At 40.1% G+C, this 26,936-nt stretch overlaps 1 protein-coding gene across 2 annotated transcripts in view; it reads right to left on the bottom strand.

Annotated features, from left to right (window-relative positions):
* Positions 1-26,936, bottom strand: part of SLF1 (SMC5-SMC6 complex localization factor 1) — a 60,681-nt gene that overhangs the window by 18,483 nt on the left and 15,262 nt on the right. For both annotated transcript variants that reach the window (XM_038765502.1, XM_038765500.1), the window contains exons 5-12: positions 21,949-22,108; positions 20,713-20,844; positions 16,476-16,526; positions 12,575-12,733; positions 10,256-10,419; positions 9,733-9,864; positions 8,858-9,023; positions 2,240-2,387 (exon numbers count right to left, since the gene is read on the bottom strand). In XM_038765502.1, coding sequence (XP_038621430.1) covers positions 2,240-2,387; positions 8,858-9,023; positions 9,733-9,864; positions 10,256-10,419; positions 12,575-12,733; positions 16,476-16,526; positions 20,713-20,844; positions 21,949-22,108 — 1,112 coding nt within the window. The remainder of the gene's footprint in view (positions 1-2,239; positions 2,388-8,857; positions 9,024-9,732; positions 9,865-10,255; positions 10,420-12,574; positions 12,734-16,475; positions 16,527-20,712; positions 20,845-21,948; positions 22,109-26,936) is intronic.

Below are 26,936 nucleotides of genomic sequence, written 5' to 3'. Positions count from 1 at the left end.
CAATGAAAAAGGACTTAATTACCCCTATTTAGGACTTATCTGGCTTAACTTTTGTTCTCATTCACTTTCCCAGACCATGAAGGTACCATCTAGGAAATTACTTTCCCAGGCCACAGGGATACTCCACTGTACTGAAAAATTTACTGCACTATTATTTTAACTATTTTTGGTAGATCCCAAAGCACACAGTAAGGTCCTAAATGATACAGGAGTTCAAGAAATGATGCTGATTTACCTGATGAGGCAGACAGCAATCTACTGCCCCTTAATTCACATACAAAAGTACAACCATCTCAAATCACAGAGCTTATCCACATGCGCAGACAACTCTGACACAAACTGCTCTCCCATGTGTAGTAGAGTAAATCAGACAGGACTGCGGAGGGCAGTAAGGTGTACTCCAGAATACATAGGTAATATGTTTCTTAAAAAAGTGGCAATGTGAGCCATTGAATTGGGATACATTTTCTCACACTTAAATGTAATGAATTAGGTTTTTTTTGTCTCCAGAGCCAACTTCAACATGATAACTAAGCACTTTTAGGTACTTAAAAATGCACCACAGATGACTTGCTGCCACCCACCTGCCCTCATCCCTTGTTAGGGGTTATCGTGATCCTCCAGTACTCCAAACATCACTCCACCCATTATTTTTTTTAAAACCAGGCCCTTGTGCTGCTCCTGCTTAAACTGTGTGCTGCCAAAATCACTTCCAGCAAAAAGGGGGGCAAGAAAATGGGATTCCTTTTGGCTACATATCTGAGTCCTCACCTTGCCGTCTTACCCCCTTACCCCAGTTGCTTTGCTCTGGCCATATTACTACTTGCCATTCAATCAATCAATCAATCAATCAATCGTATTTATTGAGCGCTTACTATGTGCAGAGCACTGTACTAAGCGCTTGGGAAGTACAAATTGGCAACACATAGAGACAGTCCCTACCCAACAGTGGGCTCACAGTCTAAAAGGGGGAGACAGAGAACAAAACCAAACATACCAACAAAATAAAATAAATAGGATAGAAATGTACAAGTAAAATAATAAATAAATAGAGTAATAAATATGTGCAACCATATATACATATATACAGGTGCTGTGGGGAAGGGAAGGAGGTAAGATGGGGGGATGGAGAGGGGGACGAGGGGGAGAGGAAGGAAGGGGCTCAGTCTGGGAAGGCCTCCTGGAGGAGGTGAGCTCTCAGCAGGGCCTTGAAGGGAGGAAGAGAGCGAGCTTGGCGGATGGGCAGAGGGATTGGGGGCATTCCAGGCCCGGGGGGATGACGTGGGCCGGGGGTCGACGGCGGGACAGGCGAGAACGAGGTACAGTGAGGAGATTAGCGGTGGAGGAGCGGAGGGTGCGGGCTGGGCAGTAGAAGGAGAGAAGGGAGGTGAGGTAGGAGGGGGCGAGGTGATGGACAGCCTTGAAGCCCAGGGTGAGGAGTTTCTGCCTGATGCGCAGATTGATTGGCAGCCATTGGAGGTTTTTGAGGAGGGGAGTAATATGCCCAGAACGTTTCTGGACAAAGATAATCCGGGCAGCAGCATGAAGTATGGATTGAAGTGGAGAGAGACACGAGGATGGGAGATCATTCGACTATAAGGTCCTCTTTGCGAGCACCTCTTTCACCTACTGTTAGCTACTCATCAGGTTTCTTCACTTTAGCCCAGGAACAGTTCAGTCCATACCTGAGACGGTGATTTCCCTGCAAGCCACTGCTGGAGTTACTGAATGAGAAATCAGGTAGGGCAACACAGAATTAGGGTGGAAGAGATCTCCCTCTCTTTCATTCCCATCTCTTTTGGGCTACCCCTCCTGAGGCCCTTGCAAATCACTAATTTGAAATCAACGTAACGGAGGTGACGGGGAGAGAGCTGTCTTTCCTGAAGCGACTGGAAGCAGTGTGAGGTGGGGCTTAAGGACCCAACACTACTATCAGCAATTAGTATACAACATACCTTTGGATTTTATGTATTATGATTGTCCTTGCACGCATTGGTTTCTACCATCATTTTCCCTGCTAAGATCCAAATAACGTTTTCAGGAGGAAGTACACTTTTATGAGCTTGGATCTTCACCAAGCAATAAGATCAAGCAGAATCGGACAACAGGCTCCCTGGGACAATCAACCAAGGCTTTTCTTCTAGTCACGGATTTCTGTGAGCTCAACCTAAAGGTGCAAGTTAAATCCTAGAATTGGGTCCAAGACACATATCCAGAATCTACTCACGGACGTACTCACCATCACAAGATAGGGCAACGTAATCTCCCAGGTCTTGAGTGACGTGACGCACCACATTTCTATCCATCCTGAGCCCCAGGAAAATCCAATAATCTACCGCTGCTCCAAGAATTCCTGTTAATAGGTAGGATACCTCCAGCTTGAAGACCTTAGACGGATAAATATATGTGCATGTTATACACAGTTATGAAAAACAAAGATGAAAGAGTTTCCTATGTTAATTCCAGTACTGTACAGTTGTGACAAAACAAGGATTCCCAGAGTGGATTTTAAAAAGCAACACAAATGTCCTCTTCTGAGGTTTGCTTTTGTTTGCTTTTTCAGACTGTTTTTCCTTCCCACAAACTTCAGTGTTAATTATAAAGGGAGTTCAAGAGGAGGCTCTATGTTGTGTCTGAATGATTAACAGAACCTATTCACTGAGTAAACTTTTGAAGTCCATTTATTTGCTTTAAATAAACTTTAAAAACACTCCTTTAAAAAGACAATGAAGTGCAAAACAAAACCTTAATCACATTCCACTTTTTGATTCTATTTAAGTTTATAAATTTAAGGGAAAGTACTGTTTCAAAACTGTTTATTTCCTTTAAATTTCAGAAATGCTATATCTCCCCGCCAAGTAGACAGCATTTCTTTGAGAATTACTATGTCTGACCAAGACACAGAAATAACAGGCCACCCTATAGGAAGGCTTTTAAAAAAACATTATGGCAACTGACAATCATAACTGCTCTAGGGAAGCAGTGATCAAGACACTGTTCCCCTCTGACTTCTTGTGACAAGGGTAAGCTTTATGCAATCATCAATTGTATTTATTGAGCGCTTCCTGGGTGCAGAGCACTGTACTAAGCGCTGTAGAGTGTAGTTCCCTATACCTTCGACAGACCTCAGTAATCCGAACTTAGGGTTACTGTCCTTTGCAGATGGTCTTAATCCCCATTTTACAGATGAGGGAACTGAGGCACAGAGAAGTTGTGGCTTATATGTTTCTACATATTTATTACTCTACTTATTTTACTTATACATATTTATTCTATTTATTTTATTGTGTTAATATGTTTTGTTTTGGTCTCTGTCTCCCCCTTCTAGACTGTGAGCCCACTGTTGGGTAGGGACCATCTCTATATGTTGCTAACTTGTACTTCCCAAGTGCTTAGTATAGTGCTCTGCACACAGTAAGCGCTCAATAAATACAATTGAATGAATGAATGAATCTCCTCCAGGTAAGGTCTAGAAATTGAATACTGAAATAGCACTTCTTCAGGAAGCCATTTCAATACCACTGAACACACACTCATGAAGATATTGTGACACATTGCTGCAAAACTAAAGGAGACAGGTGACATGCCAGAGTGCAAGCAGTGAAGTCAGTGAAAGAAGTCCATTTTGTACAGCACGTTTTGATTACATTTTTCAGCAGTGCTACTATTTTTCTTTTTGAATACTTGGGATTATTTCTGTATTATCTACTGAGGATTATATGAAAGGAATATATGCAGCACTATGTCCCTACTCAGTGAGTGCTCTAAGGGGAAGGAAAAATAAGAAAGATAGGAGTCCGCCAAGAGATTTAGATAGGGGTAACAAACTTTGTTGAAATTACACCTAACATACTGAATGTCTTGTTAATAATATTTCCCATTACATAATAATAATAATAATAAGAGCATTTGTAACTGACAGTATTGATCTACAGTCAAGAAAATACAAATTAACTTGGTTTTCTTTTGACTCCAACCTCATGTTAGACGGTGGACTCCACGTGGACAGAAACAGTGATCTGATTATCCTGCAGTCACCTGATTTACTTAACACAGTGCCTGGAACATAACAAAAGCTTAATGCCACTTGCTTTTATTATTATATTTTTAAATTACAAAGGCCATTAAAAGTTATGAGGTCTCAGGTTAACTTGGCACACATTCAAAATGTATAATTATTTATCATTTATATGCTACTGCAGATAGAAAAGATTTTACAAATACATTTGTAGATGTTCTGTCCAGGATAAAAATAACGGAAACTTCATCAGCAAGAAAATTTTTCTTAGAATATTAGAAGGATGGCTACGACCAAATTTGATTAATGACTACATGAAGAGGCAGATTAAATTTACCGCAAAATAAAGAGACCCCTTGAAATTTACTGACAATGATTCTCCTGGCACTTGTTAATGAGCAGCTGATAAACGTGCATCCTTTTTTTCAAAGTAGTCTCTTTTAAAGTTGTGTTTATTTCCCATTTATTTCCTGGACAGGTTTAGGTATCACAGGGAATAGATAATATCAGAAATTAGGTATGGGTAAGAATTATCTGTGGTTATTTTCATTAGGTAAGCAGTCAAAACGAGTGAAAATGGGTCAAACGAAGAAAACACTGAACATTTCCATTTACATTTCTTGAAGGGCTTATGTAGCTGACCTCCCATTTCTCAGTCATTCATTTCCCTGCTACGGCATAGGTATCCCTTAATACAGGAGAGGAAAAAAAGACTTTCTAAAGATGTCCCAAGAGGAATGTATACAGTCTACTAAGCATTGCGGTTGATAGCCATGCTAAATTTGCAACTCTTCCACAAATAAGACATATCCCACCTCTGCCCTCTAACCAAGGAAAGCCCAACATATTCTCAGATGCATGACAATGAAATTCACTACCACAATGTCATCAGGCAAGGCTGGCTGATTGACGCTATGACAAAACAACATTAGCATAAACTGAGGACTTCTGTTTAGCTAATGACTTAAATTGAATGCTTCAAAGCTACAAATCAAGAAAGAAAATGCTTTATTGCTACAGAAAACGATGTCTGAACATGCACGGAATGCTTGAAAATGAAAGCTGCCAAAAGGACTGAATTAAGGGTAAGAGAATTTTAGAGAAAAAAAGTTTAATAAAAAAACTATTAACTGTAGATATAAAATACTGTCTTAGGATGCTTTAAACTGTTTACAAAACAGATGTTACATCCTAGTTGGCATCTCCCGAATATGTTGACCTTATTTATAAATTACCATAAAAATATTGAGGATAAATAAGCAAAAATAATCTAAGCTATTTGCAATTTCAGTCTGCTTTGTAAGCACTTTTATATTGGCAGTAGTGCTGCGATTTAGGAAGTTGTGAAAACTGCTGTGGTCAATGTTGTCTTCTGATATAAATGAGTAGTTACAACCAAATACAATGAAATTAAAATAATAAATCTCACCAGTTAGAGAAAAGGACTTTTATCATCATGATTTTTGCATTTGAAAATACATGAAAAACTTTTATAAGCTGAGGGAGCAATTCGTAAGCCCACTGTGGGCAGGTTTTGTCTCTCTTGCTGTACTGTACTTTCCAAGCGCTTCGTACCACTAGTGCTCTGCACACAGTGAGCGCTCAATAAATATGACTGAATGAATTAATGACTAATCTATATGGAAGTTACCAGCTTTATTCTGTAACCTTTTTTTAAAAAAAAATCTGAATGCCTTTAAGTTCCAGTTACACTGAAAACATTGTTCAGGGACATGTAATATTCTTTTGTCCAACTATATCTGCTTTTAAGGCCAGACTCACAGACTAAGAGGCCTACTTATTCTGGGAAATGGCATATTCTAGAAGGCAACTTGTTAGCCACTGAGCAGAGGAACTGCTAAGCCATAATAGCTTGGCAAATGTTCCCTAATAATTCTTGTACATTCCCCTCCCTCCCCAGTTTTAGTGGACATCAGTAGAAACAGGTAAAAGAATAAGAGTGAGGATAACCACGACAGAAACTAAAATAAGTACTAACATAAGCAGATATGGCTGGTAGGAAAATAAAACCTAGAAGGTGGGCATTAATTAAGGAATGCCCTATTTGGGAGAAGTGGGATTTTAGAGGACTTTGGGTGCGGGAGAGACTAGAGGCTTTGGGCGAAGGCATAGGTGGCCAGTGGGAAGAGATACAAGGTGGATGCAGTTAGAAAATCTGTGGAGCAAAGAATGCCAGCTTGGGTGCGATAATCAGCGGGATAATCAATTAGTGGTCTTTATTGAGCGCTATGTGCAGAGCACCGTACTAAGCGCTACCACAGAGTTAGCAGACATGTTCCCTGTCCAGGAGAGAGGGGTAAATTAGGAAGCAGAAGGTGAAGAACCTTTAATCTAAAGGTTTAGGAGTTGTGTACGGTAGAGACAAATGGAAATTTATAAGGATTCGAGGGATATATTCTCAATCGATCGTATTTATTGAGTGCTTACTGTATGCAGAGCACTGTACTAAGCGCTTGGGAGAGTTCGATATAACAGAGTCGGCAGGGGCCCACAACGAGATTACAGTCTAGAGGGCGGGAATGAGTTTGAAAGAGAAGAGAAACTACTTAAAGGAGAACAGCTTTTGGTTCTTTGGGAGTTTGCATCATTCCTTCTTAAAATGGGGATTAACAAACACATTTGGAATGGAAGGAATTCAAAAAACTGACAATTCTTAGATATTTGTTTCACAAATAGCAAAAAAGCAAATTCAAAATTCAAAATAAGTGGCATCTGAAAATGGTTAATATTTATTGAGCTCAACTTTTAGCAGAGCACTGTGCTAAGCACTTGGCACCATGCAATATGACGGGGTTGGTAGACATGATCCCTGGCCATAAAGAGCTAATATCGAGTGAGGGAGTTCAGGTATTAAAACACATCATTGATAGAGGGAATGGTAAAGTCTAAGGATACATGTACACAAGAGTGCTGTGGGGCTGACGGTATGATGAATATCAAGTACTTAAGGAATAATAAAAAATAATTGTCTCCTAAAGTCCTGAAATACTATTGGAAAAGCAATGACTATGTATTTAAAAAAATAATCTCTCTCACTTTGCTTGCCCAGTAGGAAAAGGTTCCAAGATTTAGGTCAAGAATATTAGCTTGAGAATGAACCTACGTAGAGAGGTTTGTAAAAACAGGGGAAAAAAGTTTTAAATATTTAAATCAGTAAAAACCAAGAACTAGGTGGAGCCAACACAAGGGACTTCAAAAAACAGAGGTTTAAAAAAATACCCAGACACAACTCAGATCAGTCTTGCTGACTTTTTTGAGAATGGAAACAGTTATGACTATATAAGAAGAACCTGAGTCATCAAGTAAAATATTTAGGAACTTACCTATTAAATTCAAAATTTACCTGCACATATTTACATAGGTTTGTACGTATTTATTACTCTATTTTATTTGCATATATTTATTCTATTTATTTTATTTTGTTAATATGTTTTGTTTTGTTCTCTGTCTCCCCTTTCTAGACTGTGAGCCCACTGTTGGGTAGGGACCATCTCTATGTGTTGCCAACTTGTACTCCCCAAGCGCTTAGTACAGTGCTCTGCACACAGTAAGTGCTCAATAAATACGACTGAATTCAAAAAACAAGTTTAAGAGTAGTAAGCATTAAATGCATAAACACAAAAATAAGCTAGAGGGGACAACAAAATTCTATACAGATGTTGAGAACCAGAGACACATCAAAAACTCTTAACAATAATAATAATAATGATGGTACTTGTTAAGCGCTCACTATGTGCAAAGCACTGTTCTAAGAGCTGGGGAGGTTACAAGGTGATCAGGTTGTCCCACGAGGGGCTCACGGTTTTAATCCCCATTTCACAGATGAGCTAACTGAGGCCCAGAGAAGTGAAGCGACTTGCCCAAAGTCACACAGCTGACAGTTGGCGGAGCCAGGATTTGAACCCGTGACCTCGGACTCCAAAGCCCGTGCTCTTTCCACTGAGCCATGCTACTTCTCTCTCAAGACATCTGCCTTGAAAACATGACAATTATTTTTAATAATAATAATGATGGCATTTATTAAGCGCTTACTGCATGCAAAGCACTGTTCTAAGCGCTGGGGAGGTTACAAGGTGATCAGGTTGTCCCACGGGGGGCTCACAGTCTTAATCCACATTTTACAGATGAAGTAACAAGCACAGAGAAGTTAAGTGACTTGCCCCAAGTCACACAGCTGACAATTGGCGGAGCCGGGATTTGAACCCATGACCTCTGACTCCAAAGCCCAGGCTCCTTCCACTAAGTCATGCTGCTTCTCTGCTTTCCTCCTTACACCTTTGATGTTGTTGTCTGCACTACTTTTAGATCATCAGTGCCTGCCTTAGCAGATACTGGAAAGCCCAAATTAGTATTAATCATTGACTAACAACAGTCCCACAGATCACTTGCAAAAACATTAGGTCAAGTTAACTTTCCTAAGCATCAAAGAAATTTATATCAATTAAGTGACTTTTCCTTTTATCCCACATTGCCATGTAGCAAAAGCCTGGACACGATCGGCAGCAACGGTTTTGGATTATTGTCCAACAGCTGCAACTAGGGACCGTCTCTATATGTTGCCGACTGGTACTCCCCAAGCGCTCCGCACACAGTAAGAGCTCAATAAATACGATTGATTGATTGACTGAATGAACCAGAAACTATACTAGTTTCTGTACATTCTACTTTCATTCTAAAACTAGACAAGACCTCATTTTATGAATGAGGTCATAAAAGGGATGCAACAAAAGTGAGGGATGCAACAAAAGTGAGTGAAAAAGGATCGTGATTGAAACATATTGCAGAGTCTACTTCTCTAAATAGGTTAATCCTACTCACATCATTCTTTCTGTAATTTTCTTTATGAGAACGAACGACCCAGTCCAAAAGCTTGCTGATTGGTTTGGTTAAAAGCACTGAGGTTTCATTCCCAAACCAAAAGGTTTCAAGAAGAATAGACTGAGGTTTGACTTTGAGGTTCCAAGAATCTGCCTGTTCACCCAACCTAAGGATAAAAAGAAAAAAGAAAAGAAAAAAAAAGAACTTAAAGCTTAAAGTCAATTTGAATATAGTTATTAATCAGATAACATTGTGTCTCCTGTCAAAACAAAAAGGTTTGGCAAATTTTAAGTATAGAAGGATCATATACCATTTTTGATGAATAATGCTATTTAAATAACGATGGCAATGACAGTCAAAATAACACATTGAGTTATTATAAAAATACAATTATAGGGCTGAAAAAGAGAGAAAATAAGATATTTTTGGTCTCTAAAACAACCATCAATGAACAGCTATTACCACCTGTTCATTGATCAATTTGGAAAGAAAGACAAATTTCATCACTACCAAGCCATACAAATATAAACTAAACCAATGGGTGTTACACCAAGTACATTTTCCACTTAAGCATCCAATTACGAAGGAATAAAAAATTAAGAACTGAAAAACGGAAAACCTCACACCTTCATGATACAAAATTAAACACCTACCAAATGTATAACAGTGAAAATAAAAATGGGAAATGTGACGAAAGAAAAATATATAAATCATAGTTGCATAGGTGGCTGAATAAACCCATGATGACAATACTCTTTAGAATGTTAAAAACTAGCTTTAGAGGGAAATAAAAATGTAACTTTCCAAAAACAGAAATAAAAAGCGAAGTGATATTGAAGAATGATGGACTCTGAAAGTTTCCTCCCAAAACTTACTTTTTACTCAAAGCTTGCACTTCACCCTTCACTAAATGAAACAAAAACTTCAGCAGTATTTTGCGAAGCACCTTGGCCTCAATGACACTTTCTGGAACTGAATGACAAAATACTTCATTGAAAAGGCAAGACCTGAAACAGAAAGACCCAGGAAACTATAAGATCCAAAAGATTTATCAACACATCAATGTCTCAGACTTTGAACCCCACGCGGGACAGGGACTGATTCGGATCAAATTATCTTGCATCTATCCCAGCGTTTGGCTTATAAGAAGCCCTTAATACCATCATTACTATTAATTTACCTCATCTGTAAAATGGGCATTGAGACTGAGCCCAACGTGGGACATTGTGTCCAACCCGATTTGCTTGAATCCACCCCAGCGCTTAGTACAGTGCCTGGCACACAGCTGGAGCTTAACACCTACCATAATTATACCCTTTGAATTCACGGAGTGCGAACTGATTTTTCCATTGAGATGAAACTTTCTTTGCATCTTAAACAACTTTTCAAGCCCCTTACCTGACAAGGGCTTCTATCAGGGACCATGTTCCTTCCATACACACTGGACATTGAAAAAATTCCAAATAATATCTCAACATAGAAGTGGACTTCCATGGAGGATGAAGATGAAGTAGAGTTGACAAAACATGAAAATAGCGAACATAAGATGTGTCTACATTATTCTGATATAAAAACAGAAAAGAAATACCGGGTTATTAATGGCCAAAGTTTAATACAATAATTGATACTGGGTATGAGCAGTGCATTTCATAAGGGAAGATGAAGAGCGCCTGCTAAGAGGGTTTGGCGACCTAAACCGACTAAATGCAAACAGTATGAATGAACTAATTTTTAAGGTAAAAAATATTTTGGCAACATTTCAGGAATGGTAAATGATCACGAAAAATTCAATATAGGGGTGCTCACTCTGTGCTGGGGACACAGCCGGAAAAATGCACTATTAATCTCTACGGCACGCAACCTCCAGTTTCATTCAGAGCTTAGAACAGCGCTTTGCACATAGGAAGCGCTTAAAAATACCATCATTATTATTATTACATAGGAAAAGGTGAATTTTGCACTAGACACAAAATGATGAGCTTATTAATATCAATAGAATTTGAGCCACAACTATGTGAGGAACAGGGGACTAATCACTTGGGAGAGAACACTTAGAGGTTAAAGACAATCTCTTCCCTCCCAAGAATTTAAAAACAACATGGCCATACAGATAAAAAAAAGAATTCAGCATCTGAAAATTACATTCCAGGCTCTCATCTCTTCTTATGGAAGTAAAAAGGTATGGGCAGGGAACGTATCTACCAACGCTGTTATATTGTGCTCTCCCAAACACTCAGTATGATGCTCTGCACACAGTAAGTACTCAATAAACATAACTGATTGACAAGCCTTGAGAAGCACTGTTATATCTTTTGCCTTAGAGACCTTAAAATCTTGAACTAACTCTTAGCTCTTGTTTCCCTTTGGCCAAAGTTCCTTCCCCAGTTTCCAAAGTTGCCAGTCATGGCTTAATGTCCCGTACTCTTCCAAGTGCTTAGTACAGTGCTCTGCACACAGTAAATACTCAATAAGACAATGAATGAATAAATCACGGTAGTCCAATTAATCATCATCATCATCATCAATCGTATTTATTGAGCGCTTACTGTGTGCAGAGCACTGTACTAAGTGCTTGGGAAGTACAAGTTGGCAACATATAGAGACAGTCCCTACCCAACAGTGGGCTCACAGTCTAAAAGACAGCAAAACAACTGTCAACATGGTTAAAGGCTTTATAATTTAGTCCTTCCTGCTCTTCCCCCAATAATGGGGACAAGGAAAGATGAAAAGAACCATCTAATCAAGTAGCTCACAATTTCTGACCAATGATTATGACAGGGGTCTGTCTCCTTCCCCAAGACAGACTGAACAGCTATTCTTTCTAGAGACTCCTTCTGCTGTTCAATAAAGACTGGCTCCAAATTACCTACTTAAAGAAGCCCGAAATTGTTCATAGTATGCATATCTCCAACTGGAAGAATGCTCTGTAAATTGATCAACAGTCTTTATTGAGCACTTACTGTGTAGAGAGCCCAGTACTAAGTGCTTAGGAGAGTACAGTGTAAAGAGTTGGCAGATGTGCTTCCCGCCCACAAAGAGCTTACAGTCTAGAAGGGGAGACAAAAACGAATAAGAATAAATTATGGATATGTACGTAACTGTGGCAGGAAGGGTGAGTAAAGGGTACAAATCCAGGTGCAAGAGTGACACAGAAGGAAGAGGGAGAAGAGGAGATAAGGGCTTAGTTGGAGAAGGCCTCTCGGAGGAGATGCGCTTTAAATGTCTCTAGATGGATTGACTGAATTAGTTTAGGCCCAAATTAGCAGGCAGCTGATGATCCAAGATATGTTCTACTTTCTGGGACTCATATGGCCCACCTACATTTTTGAGATAGTCCCATACACAGAAAGTCTGTAGTTCTAAAACTGACCATGATTGTCTCCCCTAGATCAGCGATGATCACCAAACTAACCAAATCCCACAATGGATATCCAGTTTTTTTCTTTAGGTGCTTTACCTGAAAAATGGATTACCTGAAAAAGGTGTAATTTAGCATCATAAAACAATTTTCTACTGGGAAATATACATACAGTTCATTTTCTTTTACTGGAAGAGAGTATTGTATGGGGACAACGGAAAATAGGCCTGAGATTTTCATTTGAGAGGCAAAAGACTATTGCTAAGTGAGATTGCCAGATAAAAGTTACAAAGTGAAGGTGATTTAAGTTTTAACATTCATTGAACAGTAACATTAACACATCAGGCTTCCGCTCTCACCTGAAGCATGTTCCGTATCAGAGAACGGAGGAGGCATACAGGAGGGACAAAATGTGATGGCAGAGAGACAAGTTCCTCAATTGCTTCCGAAAAGAATTGTCCATCTATGAGATTTTCAATTATATTTAATTCACCTCTGGAAAATTCAACATTTTTAACCTACAGGAGGAAGGACACTATGACTTTATATAAAAAAAAATAGCTATTGAATAACAGGTAGATTAGTTAAGAGAATTCTGGGAAGAAAATGTTTGTACCCTGTAAGATGAAAAGAAACCAAATGCATTATGAGTCTTTGTGCAAAATATACCAGCATCCTCAGGAAATAAGCATTTATATTTATTTTTATTCATACCATTATATAACAGGCGTGAAAACATAAATTAAGCACAGTTTAAGTATTTCTCAAATTCTACTTTTTTCAGCAGTGCGATGTGCAAGACACCTACATCCTAAGCAAGTTGAAAGCGCTCAAGAATATAAAATAAAATCTGTCAGTGAGCCTATTGTTGCCACTACTGGTACTTCTGAAAGAGTTATATAGCTCTAAGGTAGGTATTTAATCCATCTTACAACAATAACTGACTTGGGACATACTGCATGACATCACATCCCTTCATTCTATCGAATCTACCCTATTTATAAGCAGGTTACACTTTTTATTAATTCTAAATAAATGATAAATATTTTTCTAAATGTAAATGTTAAAACATGTGAATATTTCTAAATAAATATTAATGTCCAATGAGCATGGATCTGAGTTTTGTCTGAGGATCTTGGACTTTGTATTTAAACACCACCATTTCTTTGGAAAAAAACAAACTCCAGTCCATTTGTAGCCATCATGCCTTTTTAAAACTGGCACTCACAACCCCTAACAAAGTCACCAAAAATGCATGTTTGCCCCAAAAGTCAAGTTCTGGCAGCAGACTGGCATAGCCTCTGGCTTACATAGAAATATACATGAAGACCATCAGCAAAATTGGTCCAAAAAACTTTGCCAGGGCTCCAATTCAGCAACTTTTCTGGCAACATAATATTCATCTTTTATATTGAATAGTAAAGCAGGGCAACCATCACACTTTTTCTCCAAGCACCCTACCACTCCCGTTGGAGACACTGTACTGGGTTAGATGGACCATAGGTCAAGCCCAGTGATGGCATTTATGTTCCTACAGTACAAGCAGCTGTACCAGACAAACAGAGCTTGCGCTACTCATATGTTTCAAATTTATTCTTGTTCTTAAAAATAGAAAAATGGAAAGTTCGTAGACATTACATCAAGGGAGAGAACTATTATAAATAAGCACAGCTCACAGACAAAGGTAACATCTGCAATTATTAAAAATACTTTATGCAGGAAAAAATTGCTTTCTTTGGTTGGACTGTTCCATAGATGATACTTTAAAAGAGAACAAATTTAAGAAATATGACATATGTATTATATTAAAGAGCCATAAAACAGTTCTTGGAAACTATATGAAAATTTTAATGGAAACCAAGAAATTCGGAACTCATGCTAAGAGTTGAGAACAGTGTTGTGCCTTTCACCTTCTGGGATCCCGGGCAGCACATAATAAGAGTATCGCTGTACTAGAAACAAAGGTTATGCATGTGATCAGGACACCATTGTAGAAAGTAATATTTAATTCAGAGTAGACAGCTGCAACCATTCCCATCTGTACTGAAACGGTATCATGACCAGAGTGAGTGATGGGAATGTCAAACCTAAGCATTCTGACTCAAGCTATACTACTGTCCAATAATTATTATAGTATTTGTTAGCATTCATTCATTCAATCATATTTACCGAGTGCTTAGTGTGTACAAAGCACTGTACTAAGCACTTGGAAAGTTCAATTCAGCAACAAATAGACACAATCCCTACCCAACAACGAGCTCACAGACTAGAAGGGGGGAGACAGACATCAAAACAAGTAAACAGGCATCAAAAACATCAATATAAATAGAATTATAAATACAGATCATTAATAAAATTAATAGAATAATAAATATGTATTTGTCCAGCCCTGCACTAAGCGCTGGGGTAGATACAAGTTAATTAGGTTGGACACACTGCACGTCCCATATCATCATCAATCGTATTTATTGAGCGCTTACTGTGTGCAGAGCACTGTACTAAGCGCTTGGGAAGTACAAATTGGCAACATATAGAGACAGTCCCTACCCAACAGTGGGCTCACAGTCTAAAAGGGGGAGACAGAGAACAAAACCAAACATACTAACAAAATGAAATAAATAGAATAGATATGTACAAGTAAAATAAATAAATACATAGAGTAATAAATATGTATAAACATATATACATATATACAGGTGCTGTGGGGAAGGGAAGGAGGTAAGATGGGGGGATGGAGAGGGGGACGAGGGGGAGAGGAAGGAAGGGGCTCAGTCTGGGAAGGCCTCCTGGAGGAGGTGAGCTCTCAGTAGGGCCTTGAAGGGAGGAAGAGAGCTAGCTTGGCGGATGGGCAGAGGGAGGGCATTCCAGGCCCGGGGGATGACGTGGGCCGGGGGGCGATGGCGGGACAGGCGAGAATGAGGTACGGTGAGATTAGTGGCGGAGGAGCGGAGGGTGCGGGCTGGGCTGGAGAAGGAGAGAAGGGAGGTGAGGTAGGAGGGGGCGAGGTGATTCTTTGTGTCTCTGAACTCTGAGTTTCTCTGTGACCCTCTGCACTCTGAGTTTCTCTTTCTGTTCTTCTGTGTCTCCGCTGTCCCTGGACCTTTCCCTGTCTCTCTGGGCTCTGAGTTCCTCTAGGTCTCTCCGTGACTCCGCCTTCTGAGTTTCTTTCAATCTACGCCCCTGGGTGTCTCCGTCTCTGCACAGAGACCGTTCCCCCTTATCCGCCCGCCCCGATTGTGAAACATATTAACAAACGTAAGCAAAAGAAAATAAAAACAACAAAAAAGATTTTAGATCCTTTCGTTTCTTTTGCTCTAGTCCTGCCTCAGTCCCGGTGGAGGGGCAAAAGAGAGGCCACATTAAGAGAGATACGACCTGTCCAGAGCGGGTCAGAGGGCCCGAGAGAGTCGTCGTCACTCGGAGGTCAGCAGTCTTCCTGGACAGGGGATCGCCGCTGACCCCTCAGACTACATGCCCAGCAGGACCCGGGCGGAGCCAGAGGATGCATTCATTCATTCATTCAGTAGTATTTATTGAGCGCTTACTGTGCGCAGAGTACTGTACTAAGCGCTTGGAAGCTATGAAGATCTGAGAGGTAGAGTGGCTTAGTGGAAAGAGCCAGGGCTTGGGAGTCAGAGGTCATGAGTTCCAATCCCGGCTCTGCCGCTTGTCGGCTGTGTAACCTTGGGTAAGTAACAACTTCTCTGTGCCTCAGTTATCTCATCTGTAAAATGGGGATGAATTAATGATGGCATTTGTTGAGCACTTACTATGGGGCTCAACCGTTGAGAGAGGGAGAACAGGTATTTATTATTATTATCATTTTGGCATTTGTTAAATGCTTACTGTGGGTTAAATACTGTTCTAAGTGCTGGGGTAGCTAATCAGGTCAGGCCCAGTCCCTGGCCCACATGGGGCTTACAGTCTAGAGAACTGGGAGAACAAAAATTTAATACCCATTTTACAGAGAGGAAACAGGTATAATTACAACATCCAGAAAACTAGCAGCTCACACTATCAGTATGGTATGTTGTACCCATGAATGCATGAATGCATTACTAGCATTATTTACACTATTTTAAAGCCCATTAAAACGACATATGTTTCTATGCAGCCTGAACAGAACACACATTCTTTACTATTCCTCTTTTAATGGTAAGTTCCTGAAAACCTATTTGATATTAAAGTTGTTAGGCTGTCAAAGATAGCATATTTTTCAAATTACAGGACACAATGAAGCTAAGCAAAAACAAGTCTTACCTCTCTGTGTGGTTCTGTTATTTTATCTGCACCAAAGTTACATCTGACAGCCTATAAAGGAATAACAGTGTGACAAAGGAATAGTATGAGATTTACAAATCCAATTATGATACACAAAGCTGTAAAACTGCCTTAAAAGTTATAACACATAAATGCCAGAAAGCTTTCGAAGCTGGTGCTCAACTGGTAAACATAATTTCTTAGACTCGCAAACTCTGATTCTGAAGCCCAACTATCTAAGTTTAAAAAATGACTCGAAGCCTGGATTATCCACCTAGACTAATTGGAGCAAAGCTGTTGCACAAAGGCTCAGTCCATCGCTTCAACTGGACAGGGATGACTCAAGTAACACTTCATCACAATCAACTTGAAAAATCCAAAAGGTACTTGCCTCTTTAGACTTAAGACATGGGGTTTTTCAACCTATTTTTGGAAACCATTTATCTTGTGATTTTCAATGTCTGAAATATTTTTTACACCCACCTTCACATACCTAGTCCGGTAAGAAACCTCGCCCCGGAAACCCACAAAGGCCTCGTCACCTGAACCAGAGTTGGTATACACGAAACAATTTTTTTTCCCTAATTATTTTGTACATGGGCAAATTAAATAATTATAAGCACTTCATAACTACACTCTGAAAACCAAATATGGCCATTTTTCCCTACAGAAAATGGAGGCAGGGTGTCCTGGGTCCTGTAATCCAGCCCCTAATTAATAATGGGATCCAGGAGTCCTTTCCCTTCCTTAAGTCTGCCCAATTCAGACTCCAGGGCTTCAGCAAATCCAGAGGTGGGTTTTAGAAGTTTCAGGAGGCTCCCCTTTTTTCAGTCCCACTTTCTGAAGATGGTTTACATGAAAAAAAAATCAAGAGAAAGCATCGGATCTTTGCGTTACATTAACTGGGCAATCCTGTGGTCATCGACAGGACAGTGGCTTTCCCTTGCTCAATAGCAAGCCTTAAACTGCCACACAAGGTGGCTTTGTTTTAGCCAACAGACAGGATAACAAGGAGAAATTATCTTGTATATAGTACCTTTTGCCATATTTGATGGTATTATAAAGGACCAGTGATACATATTAGAGAAATCACAAAAGACAAGCACTGTTTTAAAGCATTGAAGAGAAACTGGCAAAAACTTTAACTGAAAGACAGGAAGATTCAGAGCTGTTCAAAGATAAGTCCTTTCAAACTACCATTCACAGAACGTTTAAAAAAATGAAATATAAATCAAAGGTAGGGACCAAAATTTCCACTTTGCTCAAACTGTAGTTCAAATTATATGCACATATCTGAATAGTACCTGTCTGATTGAGCAGGTACATTTCCAACTGTGTTCCAAAAGCGTATTTTGCAGGTGTAACCTACAATTCACAAATTGTTCTGAAAGTAAAATCCACAAGGGTTGAGGGAGTTGTTTCCCTGTTCTTTTAAGGGTGATTAAATTGAAAATGAAGACCGGATTGAAAGCATCCTTCAAAATTTATATTATTACAAATTATTCAACGGTTCCCCATCCCAAGTATTAAAACTCAGACTCTCTGGTGTTTCAGATGAATTGATGTACAAAAAACCATAAGTATTAGCATTGACCTGGGACACCACCATGATTTACATATATAGTAGAGCATTCAGTACATTCAACTAGGTAGCAGGACTGATATATATATCTTATGTATATAAGAGAAGATAATCATTTCATGTTTGCTCTACACAACGGGTGCACTGTTTTAAATACAGCACTAAAATTGGAATTTCATGAATCACCTTATACACTAGTTATGCTGAAACAGCCAAATATACACTCCTTTGCACCACATAAACATAATGGGCCTCTAATACTGACATCATTGACCAATGTAACTGGCATTTATGAACTAGTCACAAATGTTCACACGCAAATAAGGCTGGGGAGGTGAAGAAGGCCAGAAAAAGAGGCAGTTCACATTGTGAACTAGCTGGCTGGCCAGTGGGAGTTCATGGTTCAGCATTTGGGTATATTTGTACATATTTATTATTCTATCGATTTTATTAATTATGTGTATATATATCTATAATTCTATTTATTATATTGATGCCTTTCTACTTGTTTTGTCATCTGTCTCCCCTTTCTAGACTGTGAGCCTGTTGTTGGGTAGAGACTGTCTCTACCTGTTGCCGAACTGAACTTTCCAAGTGCTTAGTACAGTGCTCTGCACACAGTAAGCGCTCAGTAAATATGACTGAATGAATGGGATGGACGGTTGAGAGGTGCTCCGGAAGAGGACAGGGACTCTCTATGTGGTGAGAAGGGAAGATGGGGGCGATGCCCAGAGCAACCAGATCCAGGGGCTAAAAGTCAAGCTACCCAAGGCGGGTAACGCAGCCTCTGTCCAGCTGTGGGAGGGAAGCCAGCTCTGTTCTCCCGTCAGTCACATGATCAATCAATCAATCAATCGTATTTATTGAGCGCTTACTGTGTGCAGAGCACTGTACTAAGCACTTGGGAAATACAAGTTGGCAACATATAGAGACAGTCCCTACCCAACAGTGGGCTCACAGTCTAGAAGGGAGAGACAGAGGACAAAACCAAACATACTAACAAAATAACTAGAATAGATATGTACAAGTAAAATAAATAGAGTAATAAATATGTACAAACACATATACACTAAGAGGAAAAGCAAGTATCCTGTCCCTATTTTACAGATGACGACACTGAGGCATCGAGGGGTTAAACGATTTGCCCAAATCATCTGGGCCTCTGTGACCTCATCTGTAAAATGGGGATGAAGACTGTGAGCCCCCCTCGTGGGACAACCTGATCACCTTGTCACCTCCCCGGTGCTTAGAACAGTGCTTTGCACATAGTAAGCGCTTAATAAATGCCGTCATTATTATTATTATTATTATAAGAAGCCGAGAGTTTTTGCTTGATTGGGAGGTTGACAGGCAGCCATGCTGAGGAGGGGCCTGATCGCCCGGGCCTTGGCCGCCCAGCCCGCCATGAGCAAGCCCCTCGTCAGGGTCCCTGAGGAGCGGCGGTGGCCCCCCAAACTAGTCGGGGGGTCCAACAACCTTTACCTTGCCCTGCGGCTGGTGGTCGGGGGGCTCTGAGGCGGCCATGAGGAAGCAGGCCTCAACGGCTGGCAGGGCCGGAGGGCGGGACTGGAAGTGCGCGCACGGGAGCGAAGAAGAGAGAGGAGAACAAGGGATATGCCGGTGGGACAGCTGGGACTTTGTTTACCTTGAAGGTTCAGTGCAGCCCCTCCAAGATGAGCTCAGCTCACTGTCCTACCTGCCACACCACATGTTATAGGCACTGCTTCTTGCTCTGGGTATTAATCCCAGCAGAGCCCTAATTCTAAATTGGTTAGCCTGCAAATTCTCAGCACTAGTGAATTTTTTTCCACGTGAAAACATTCAGCTACCAGGCTGGAGCGCTACCGACGTTTTTTCACGTGAAAACATTCAGCTACCAGGCCGGGGCTCTACCGACCACTTTTTGTGAGGGTCTACTGCACATATAATAATAATAATCATAACAATAATGATGGCATTTATGAAGCGCTTACTATGTGCAAAGCACTGCTCTAGCGCTGGGGAGGTTACGAGGTGATCAGGTTGTCCCACGCGGGGCTCACAGTCTTCATCCCCATTTGACAGATGAGGGAACTGAGGCTCAGGGAAGTGAAGTGACCTGCCCAAAGTCACGCAGCTGACAAGTGGCGGGGCCGAGAAGCAGCGTGGTTCAGTGGAAAGAGCACGGGCTTTGGAGTCGGAGGTCATGGGTTCAAATCCCGGCTCCACCAATTGTCAGCTGTGTGACTTTGGGCAAGTTACTTAATTTCTCTGGGCCTCAGTTACCTCATCTGTAAAATGGGGATGAAGACTGTGAGCCCCCAGTGGGACAACCCAATCACCTTGTAACCTCCCCAGTGCTTAGAACAGTGCTTTGCACATAGTAAGCACTTAATAAATGCCATTATTATTATTATTATAATTTGAACCCATGACCTCTGACTCCAAGGCTCCTGCTCTTTCCACTGAGCCATGCTGCTTCTCCGAGCGTGGTTCTCCAAGCCACGCTGCTTCTCCATATGTTTATGTGAGTGTGATGTACCAACACCGGTAGCAGCCTTTGGACTTGGAGATGACGCTACCGACGAGGAAGTTTTGTCTACGTATGTGTGTCACAGATAATACTAGAAATATACATATCTATACAAATGAAATGTTGGCTGATTTGTTCCTTACCTGAGCTTCACAAATGTGCCTTTTTAATGCATCTTTTATTTGAGTAAGTTGCCTGTCAATACCAGTATCTGGTTGGTATTCATTTAAAAGTGAGTTCACTTGCATAGCTTCATCGTTATTCTGAATTTCCTTCTGCATGGCATAACAGTGTTTGATTAAATGGAGGAAAAAAAGAGTATTCTAAAAACAACCAACTACGATGCACTTTTATATTACATTTTTCAAACAAGAGAGATGTTAGCAAATAGTTTTCTATACATTTTAGGCCAGAATTATAAAACCTAGCAGCCCCATAAGTATTTCATAAGCATCATCAACACCTTCAGCATTTATAGTGTACTTACAGTATGCAGACCATTCAAGAGAATAAAAAGATACTGCACCACTCTCCCCACCTTCAAAACCTTCCACAAATCACATCTCCTCCAAACAGCCTTCCCTAAGCCCTCATTTCCCAACCACCTTTCCCACTGCATCAACTACGTATTTGACTGTGCATTCAAGTAGTTCGATACTCACCTTAGCCCCACAGAACATACATAAATAACCTTATATTCAAGTACTTTCCCGATTTATAATTTAATGTCTGTCTCCCTCTATAGACTGTAAGCTTCTCTTTTTGTTATGGTATCTGGCAAACGTTACTGTGTGTCAAGCCCTGTTCTAAAAGCTAGCATATTCTCACTTTTTACAGATGAGGTAACAGGCGCATAAGCGTTAAGGGACTTGCCCAAGCTCACACAGCAGACAAGTGGTGGAGCCAGGATTAGAATCCAAGTCCTCGTTGTGGATAGGGAACATGTCTCTATATAACTATTATGTTGTGCTTTCCCAAGCGATTAGTACAGTGCTCTGCACATGGTAAGTGCTCAATAAATATTATTAACTGATACTTTCTCTTCTTCACCACTGCCGTCTGAGCAATGTTCATGAAGGCCAAGCGACCAGAAAAAGTGCACTACTGAGTTTTCAAGATAAAATGTGCAAGAATGCAAGATATTTTCTCTCAAAGACACACACTAATGGACATAATATCACCACTGGCATCATCATCTTCAATCTGAAGGACAATTCTACCACTCTCCTTCCAGCTCATCCTACCCAATCCCCCACTTTCAGACTAGGGGCTCTTTGTAGCGGGGGATAATTTCTTTCTACCTTTCCCCAGGGCTCAGGACAATGCCAGTTAAGCGCTTCGCAAAAGTGTTGAACAAATACATATTTTCTCTACTTTACCTCAAAAAGATAATCCCCCATGTAACGTATCGGGTAACAGGGAGCCTTAAAGATACTTCTTTCTTTCTCGGATAATTTGTCATTGCAGAAGAGCACATGTGTCACTTCATCAGCTGAATTCTTAGGTACACAAATAGTTGCTTTGCCAGCCTTTAGAACTCTAAAACAACATACAGTACAAAAAGTATAAAATAATTTTTCTAAAGGTACACATTCCCAATCCATGCACGTTTTGCTTATTCAGACATTCCTGCTTTGTGCAACTTTACATTCCCTTCCTTCAAAACTCTGCTCATGATTCACTACTCTTCCAAGCTTCTTTAGATCAGCCCCCCCATAGCTCAGTCATTCCAATCTTACCTTTAGTTCCCTCTCTACCCTACAGACTCTACTTTTAATAATCAGCTTATCCTAAAAGACATATGTACAAATCCTCTCTACACCTATGAGTACGTCCAGGCATTTATATACTTTTTGTTTGGCCTGTCACCAATATTAGATTCTACAGTCGGGGAGAGATACTGTGTCTTCTACTTGGGTTAATAACTCCCCAGAATGCTTAATTCAATAATAACAATAATAATGATATTTGTTAAGCGCTATGTGCCAAGCACTGTTCTAAGTGCTGGGGTAGATGCACACTTCATGTTGCTAAGTAGATACTCAGACATGCTGCTACCTCAGATATGCCTCTCTAGACATATTCCTCTAGCTCTAAATTAGGACTAATAGTAATCCATGTCCCACAAGATTAAGGGTTGATATCTGGTACATCACTGAAGATTCTGCATTTGTTCTTTTTTGCCAGACACTATACCAAGCACTAGGGCAGATACAAACTAAAGAGGTTGGACACAGTCCCTGTCCCACGTGGGCTCAGTCTCAATCCCCACTTTACAGATGAGGCAACCAAGGCCCAGAGAAGTGCAGTGACTTGTCCAAGGTCACGCAGCAGACAAGTAGTGGCACCAGGCCTGTGCTCTTTCCATTAGGCCAAATCGCTAGTCACACGCAAAGGGGAAGGAAACAAGTGGGAGGGCAAAAACAAGAGAGAAACAGAGAACATGCAACAGAGCTCTTGCAAAATGTCAACAAAAACAAAGACTTAATTATTGTTTAGGCTAGATTACTAGTGTTATATCATACTCTCCCAAGCACTTAGTACAGTGCTCTGCACATAGTAGGTGCTCAACAAATACCATTGATTACTCCCTACACTGACTTCTCTAGTGACTTCAGGCTCATGGAAAGATGTTTGCTGAAAAACTGCCAAATATATGGAATATGGAGTACTGGCAAACTCTTTTTCATTATGCCCTCTGTGACCTCTGCCTACTGCCTTCCATTCCATTACTTTGATTTTTCCCCTTAATAATAATAATGATGGTATTTGCTAAGCGCTTTCTATGTGCAAAGCACTGTTCTAAATGCTTTAACAGAACATCTGTAAAATTCTCAAAATTAAGAAGTTAATGAAATAGAACTACAGGATACAGAAAAAAATTGTTTTTATATTTAAAATCTAAGTTCAACTGACCTCGGAGAGTAGAAATTACCCTACACTTAAACATCAATTCAAGTTGTTTGCACTTAACATGTCAGTAATTATCAAGCCATATGAAATGCAAGAATGCCTACATTCTAGTAATAAGGTTGTACTAATAAACCATAAAAGAATTAGCGGTAGCTAAAGTCAATCTTGTATTTTAAGACTTATTCATTAATTTGTGTTCCAATTTGCAATTTTAAGGCCTGGCCAAGGCAAAAAGAATGTACAGCCCACAGGTTCTTACACCATAATTCTGGGGGGAAAAAAAAAATGAATCTCCAAAGTAGGAAAATGGATCTTTGGAAAGCAGATAAATTTTTTTTTGAGAGTTTTCTTATAAAACCCAGGTGGTAACAGGTACGCGAAAGAGTCTGAGATGTCAGTGATCAGAGAGAATACTAAGGACAATGAGTATGAAGCAATTATTTTCTTCTCATATTCTCCGAAAAATGTTAAGAATCGGTGTGCCCTTTTTCTGCCCGATTCCAAATTTAAAGCATTAAAAAAACATTAAATTATGCTGCAATTCTGGAAAATAAATGAGTCGAAAGATAATCCAAGACTATCCTTGAAACAAAAATTATTGATTGAGAGAAGGCATTGTGGTCAGTCTCAAATAGACCTATAGGAATGCTGAGGATCCTCAGTATTCGGAAAACCTTTTTTTCCCCACTGTCAGTAGCCATGCTAGATACGTTAAAAAAAAAAGATGACAGGAGGAGAGACAGTAAACATTTAACCCAATTTGGATGTTGCTATTTTCCCCTAAGAAAGGGCACAGAAGCAACTGCCTCCACCCCAGTTTTTTCGAATCTTTAATAATAATGATGGCATTTGTTAAGTGCTTACTATGTGCAAAGCACTGTTTTAAGTGCTGAGCACTGTGTTTTAGCTGTCTACTGAGGTCCTAAGCCTTTCTCAAGGTCTCTTCACAACATAGAACTCCTGCTGTGATTTACAAGAGCAAAACCTTCTGGGCCTCAGTACAACCACGGCTGGTGAACGAGTTGGAAATCAATCAATCAATCAATCAATTATATTTATTGAGCGGTTACTGTGTGCACAGCACTGTAACAACCACACATGTGCTGCTGGCCAACTGGCAGGAGGAAGACACAAAATGCAAGAGAAGGCACTTTCGCTCTAAGCCTTGTACCATGACTGGGTGACAAGATCAGGACGGAGATCGAGAAAGATTTTTAAGAGGCCACATCCTACCTTGCATAAGCGCTATTTTGTTTACTACATTTTTCCACAAAGACGACAACTTTCATAAATGACACTCTGCTAAAAAGAGAGAGCTAGAAGAGCCAAGAAAGAATTGAAATTAAATAGTACTATTAACTAAGCATTTGTGTGTGCACAGCCCTGTATTAAATGATGGGAAAGACAAGTGGGAATTAGGCTGGTTCCTTGTTCCTCAAGTTGCTCATAATCTAAAATAATGAATGAAGATCAACTCCCTATAATATTAAACTATGTTCACTCATTCACCTAACATGGAATCACGTCAGTGAGCTCTCTTTCCCTCCTTTTTCCGTTTGTTTTTATGTTTCATTCAATTCTATTGTATTTATTGGGCACTCTTTAATGTCACTTCAATGGACTATGAAAATAACATAAGATTCATTTCCAAGTCAATTTCCCAAATGTTTTCAGTGACAACTCAATTTGCATTAATAAGGAACTTACAGGGCAGATTCCTTGATCATTTTCCATCTTTCCCTGTTTGTTCCCCGTCAGGGCTAGAACTGTCAGCTGTTAGTCAAACAGCCCAATTTCAAAAGTGCTCTAGGAAATTCGAACTTCCCTTTTCTACTGTGAACATAATTAACAATACTTGTGAAAGTAACAATCATTGTAAATTTTTAAAGTGACGTCTATCAATTATCTTTAAAGACCATCATCAGTACCGTGCCAGGCACACAGTAAGCACTCAACGAATATTACTGACTCCCTGCACCACCAATTCGGGGTCACAATGTCAGAAAAATCCTTAATTTAAATGATCTTTCGAATGTATTTATGACGATACAAATATATGAAATTTTATATTTGTAGTATACATTTATATGGATTTTCTTCAGGAAAACATCTTGCCCCTTTTTTTGAATACGTGTGTGCATTTTTTTTTAAATTCCTTCCACAGTACGTCTCTGTGCATTCTAAATTTTGATCGGGTCGATTTTTCCCTTCTTCACTTCACTATTTCATGGCTGCCTATGATCGGTAGAAAATATCAATAAAGGAAACATTAACCTGTGATATATTTACAGCACTCCCTGTGTACAGAGCACTGTATAAGTGCTTGGGAAAGTACAATGCAACAGCGTTGGTAGACTTGATCCCTGCCCACAAAGAATCTACAGCCTACAGGGCAGGGACAGACCTTGCAATAAAATTATGGATCGGGGATATAGTAGAGCATAAGAACATTCACTTAAGTGCTATGGGGTTCGGCTATTTGTTAAACGCTTACTGTGGGCAGAGTACTAAGCGTTGGGAAAGAGAACTGAGAGAACCCAAGAGGGAAATTAGACATGGTGCCTGTCTTTGGGAGGGGGAAAAGGGGAAGGAGGTGTTCTAAATGTGGCAAATCCAGGCAGGCTGAAAGCCTGCTGGATGGGCCAGATCCCGTTGTCTCAACGTGCAGAAAGTGAAAGAGATTGGTGACTTGGCTGTAAAAAATCTTAGGGAGGGATTTGGGATGATCTGGACACGGTCTTGCAACCTTTTTCCTGGCAAGATAAAGAGCTCTGGTACCAACACATTTACTCTCACTCTCTTGGCCGCAACAGCACGGATCCTGACAACAGGATTACATACCCTCACTAGTCGCATCCCGCTAGTCTAGGATGTGCCTAGGGATAACAGCAGGAGAAGCCCAACGGATTATAGGATTGGAGCTGAAAAGGGATGGTGAAAGAAGCCATTCCTAATGTATGGAGTGGCGGGATGGGGAAGGGGAGTGACAGTTTTTACAACTCAAAGGAATCCCTCAAGCAATTTTCTTCACCCAATACTACTGGATTAAATACTGCACATAGTAAGCGCTCAATAAATACAATTGAAATGATATCAGTCAATCAAGATCATTAAAATAGGGGATGAGGCTGTTGGACAATTTTCTTCACCCAATACTACTATTAAATACTGCACATAGTAAGCCCTCAATCAATACAATTGAAATGATATCAGTCAATCAAGATCATTAAAATAGGGGATGAGGCTGTTGGACAACCTGGAAGCTTGCTTAGACAAGCCCTGTAGAGCTCTGCAAGGGAATCTGGATTGTGGAATCAGGACTATAGTGCCCTGGATCAAATAGGAAAAAAAATATTGCTTCAGAAAGTGATGTTAACTGATTTACTTTTAGCTTGGAGATAGTCAGATCCTTTCATGTTGCCTTAATGAAAAACTGGCCTGGATCATTAAATTT

Source organism: Tachyglossus aculeatus, chromosome 23 (assembly GCF_015852505.1).
Source record: "Tachyglossus aculeatus isolate mTacAcu1 chromosome 23, mTacAcu1.pri, whole genome shotgun sequence".
In the NCBI taxonomy this organism is placed as follows: Eukaryota; Metazoa; Chordata; class Mammalia; order Monotremata; family Tachyglossidae; genus Tachyglossus; species Tachyglossus aculeatus.
Note: the sequence above shows the minus strand (reverse complement) of the source record. Positions and strands in the feature narration are given on the sequence as shown.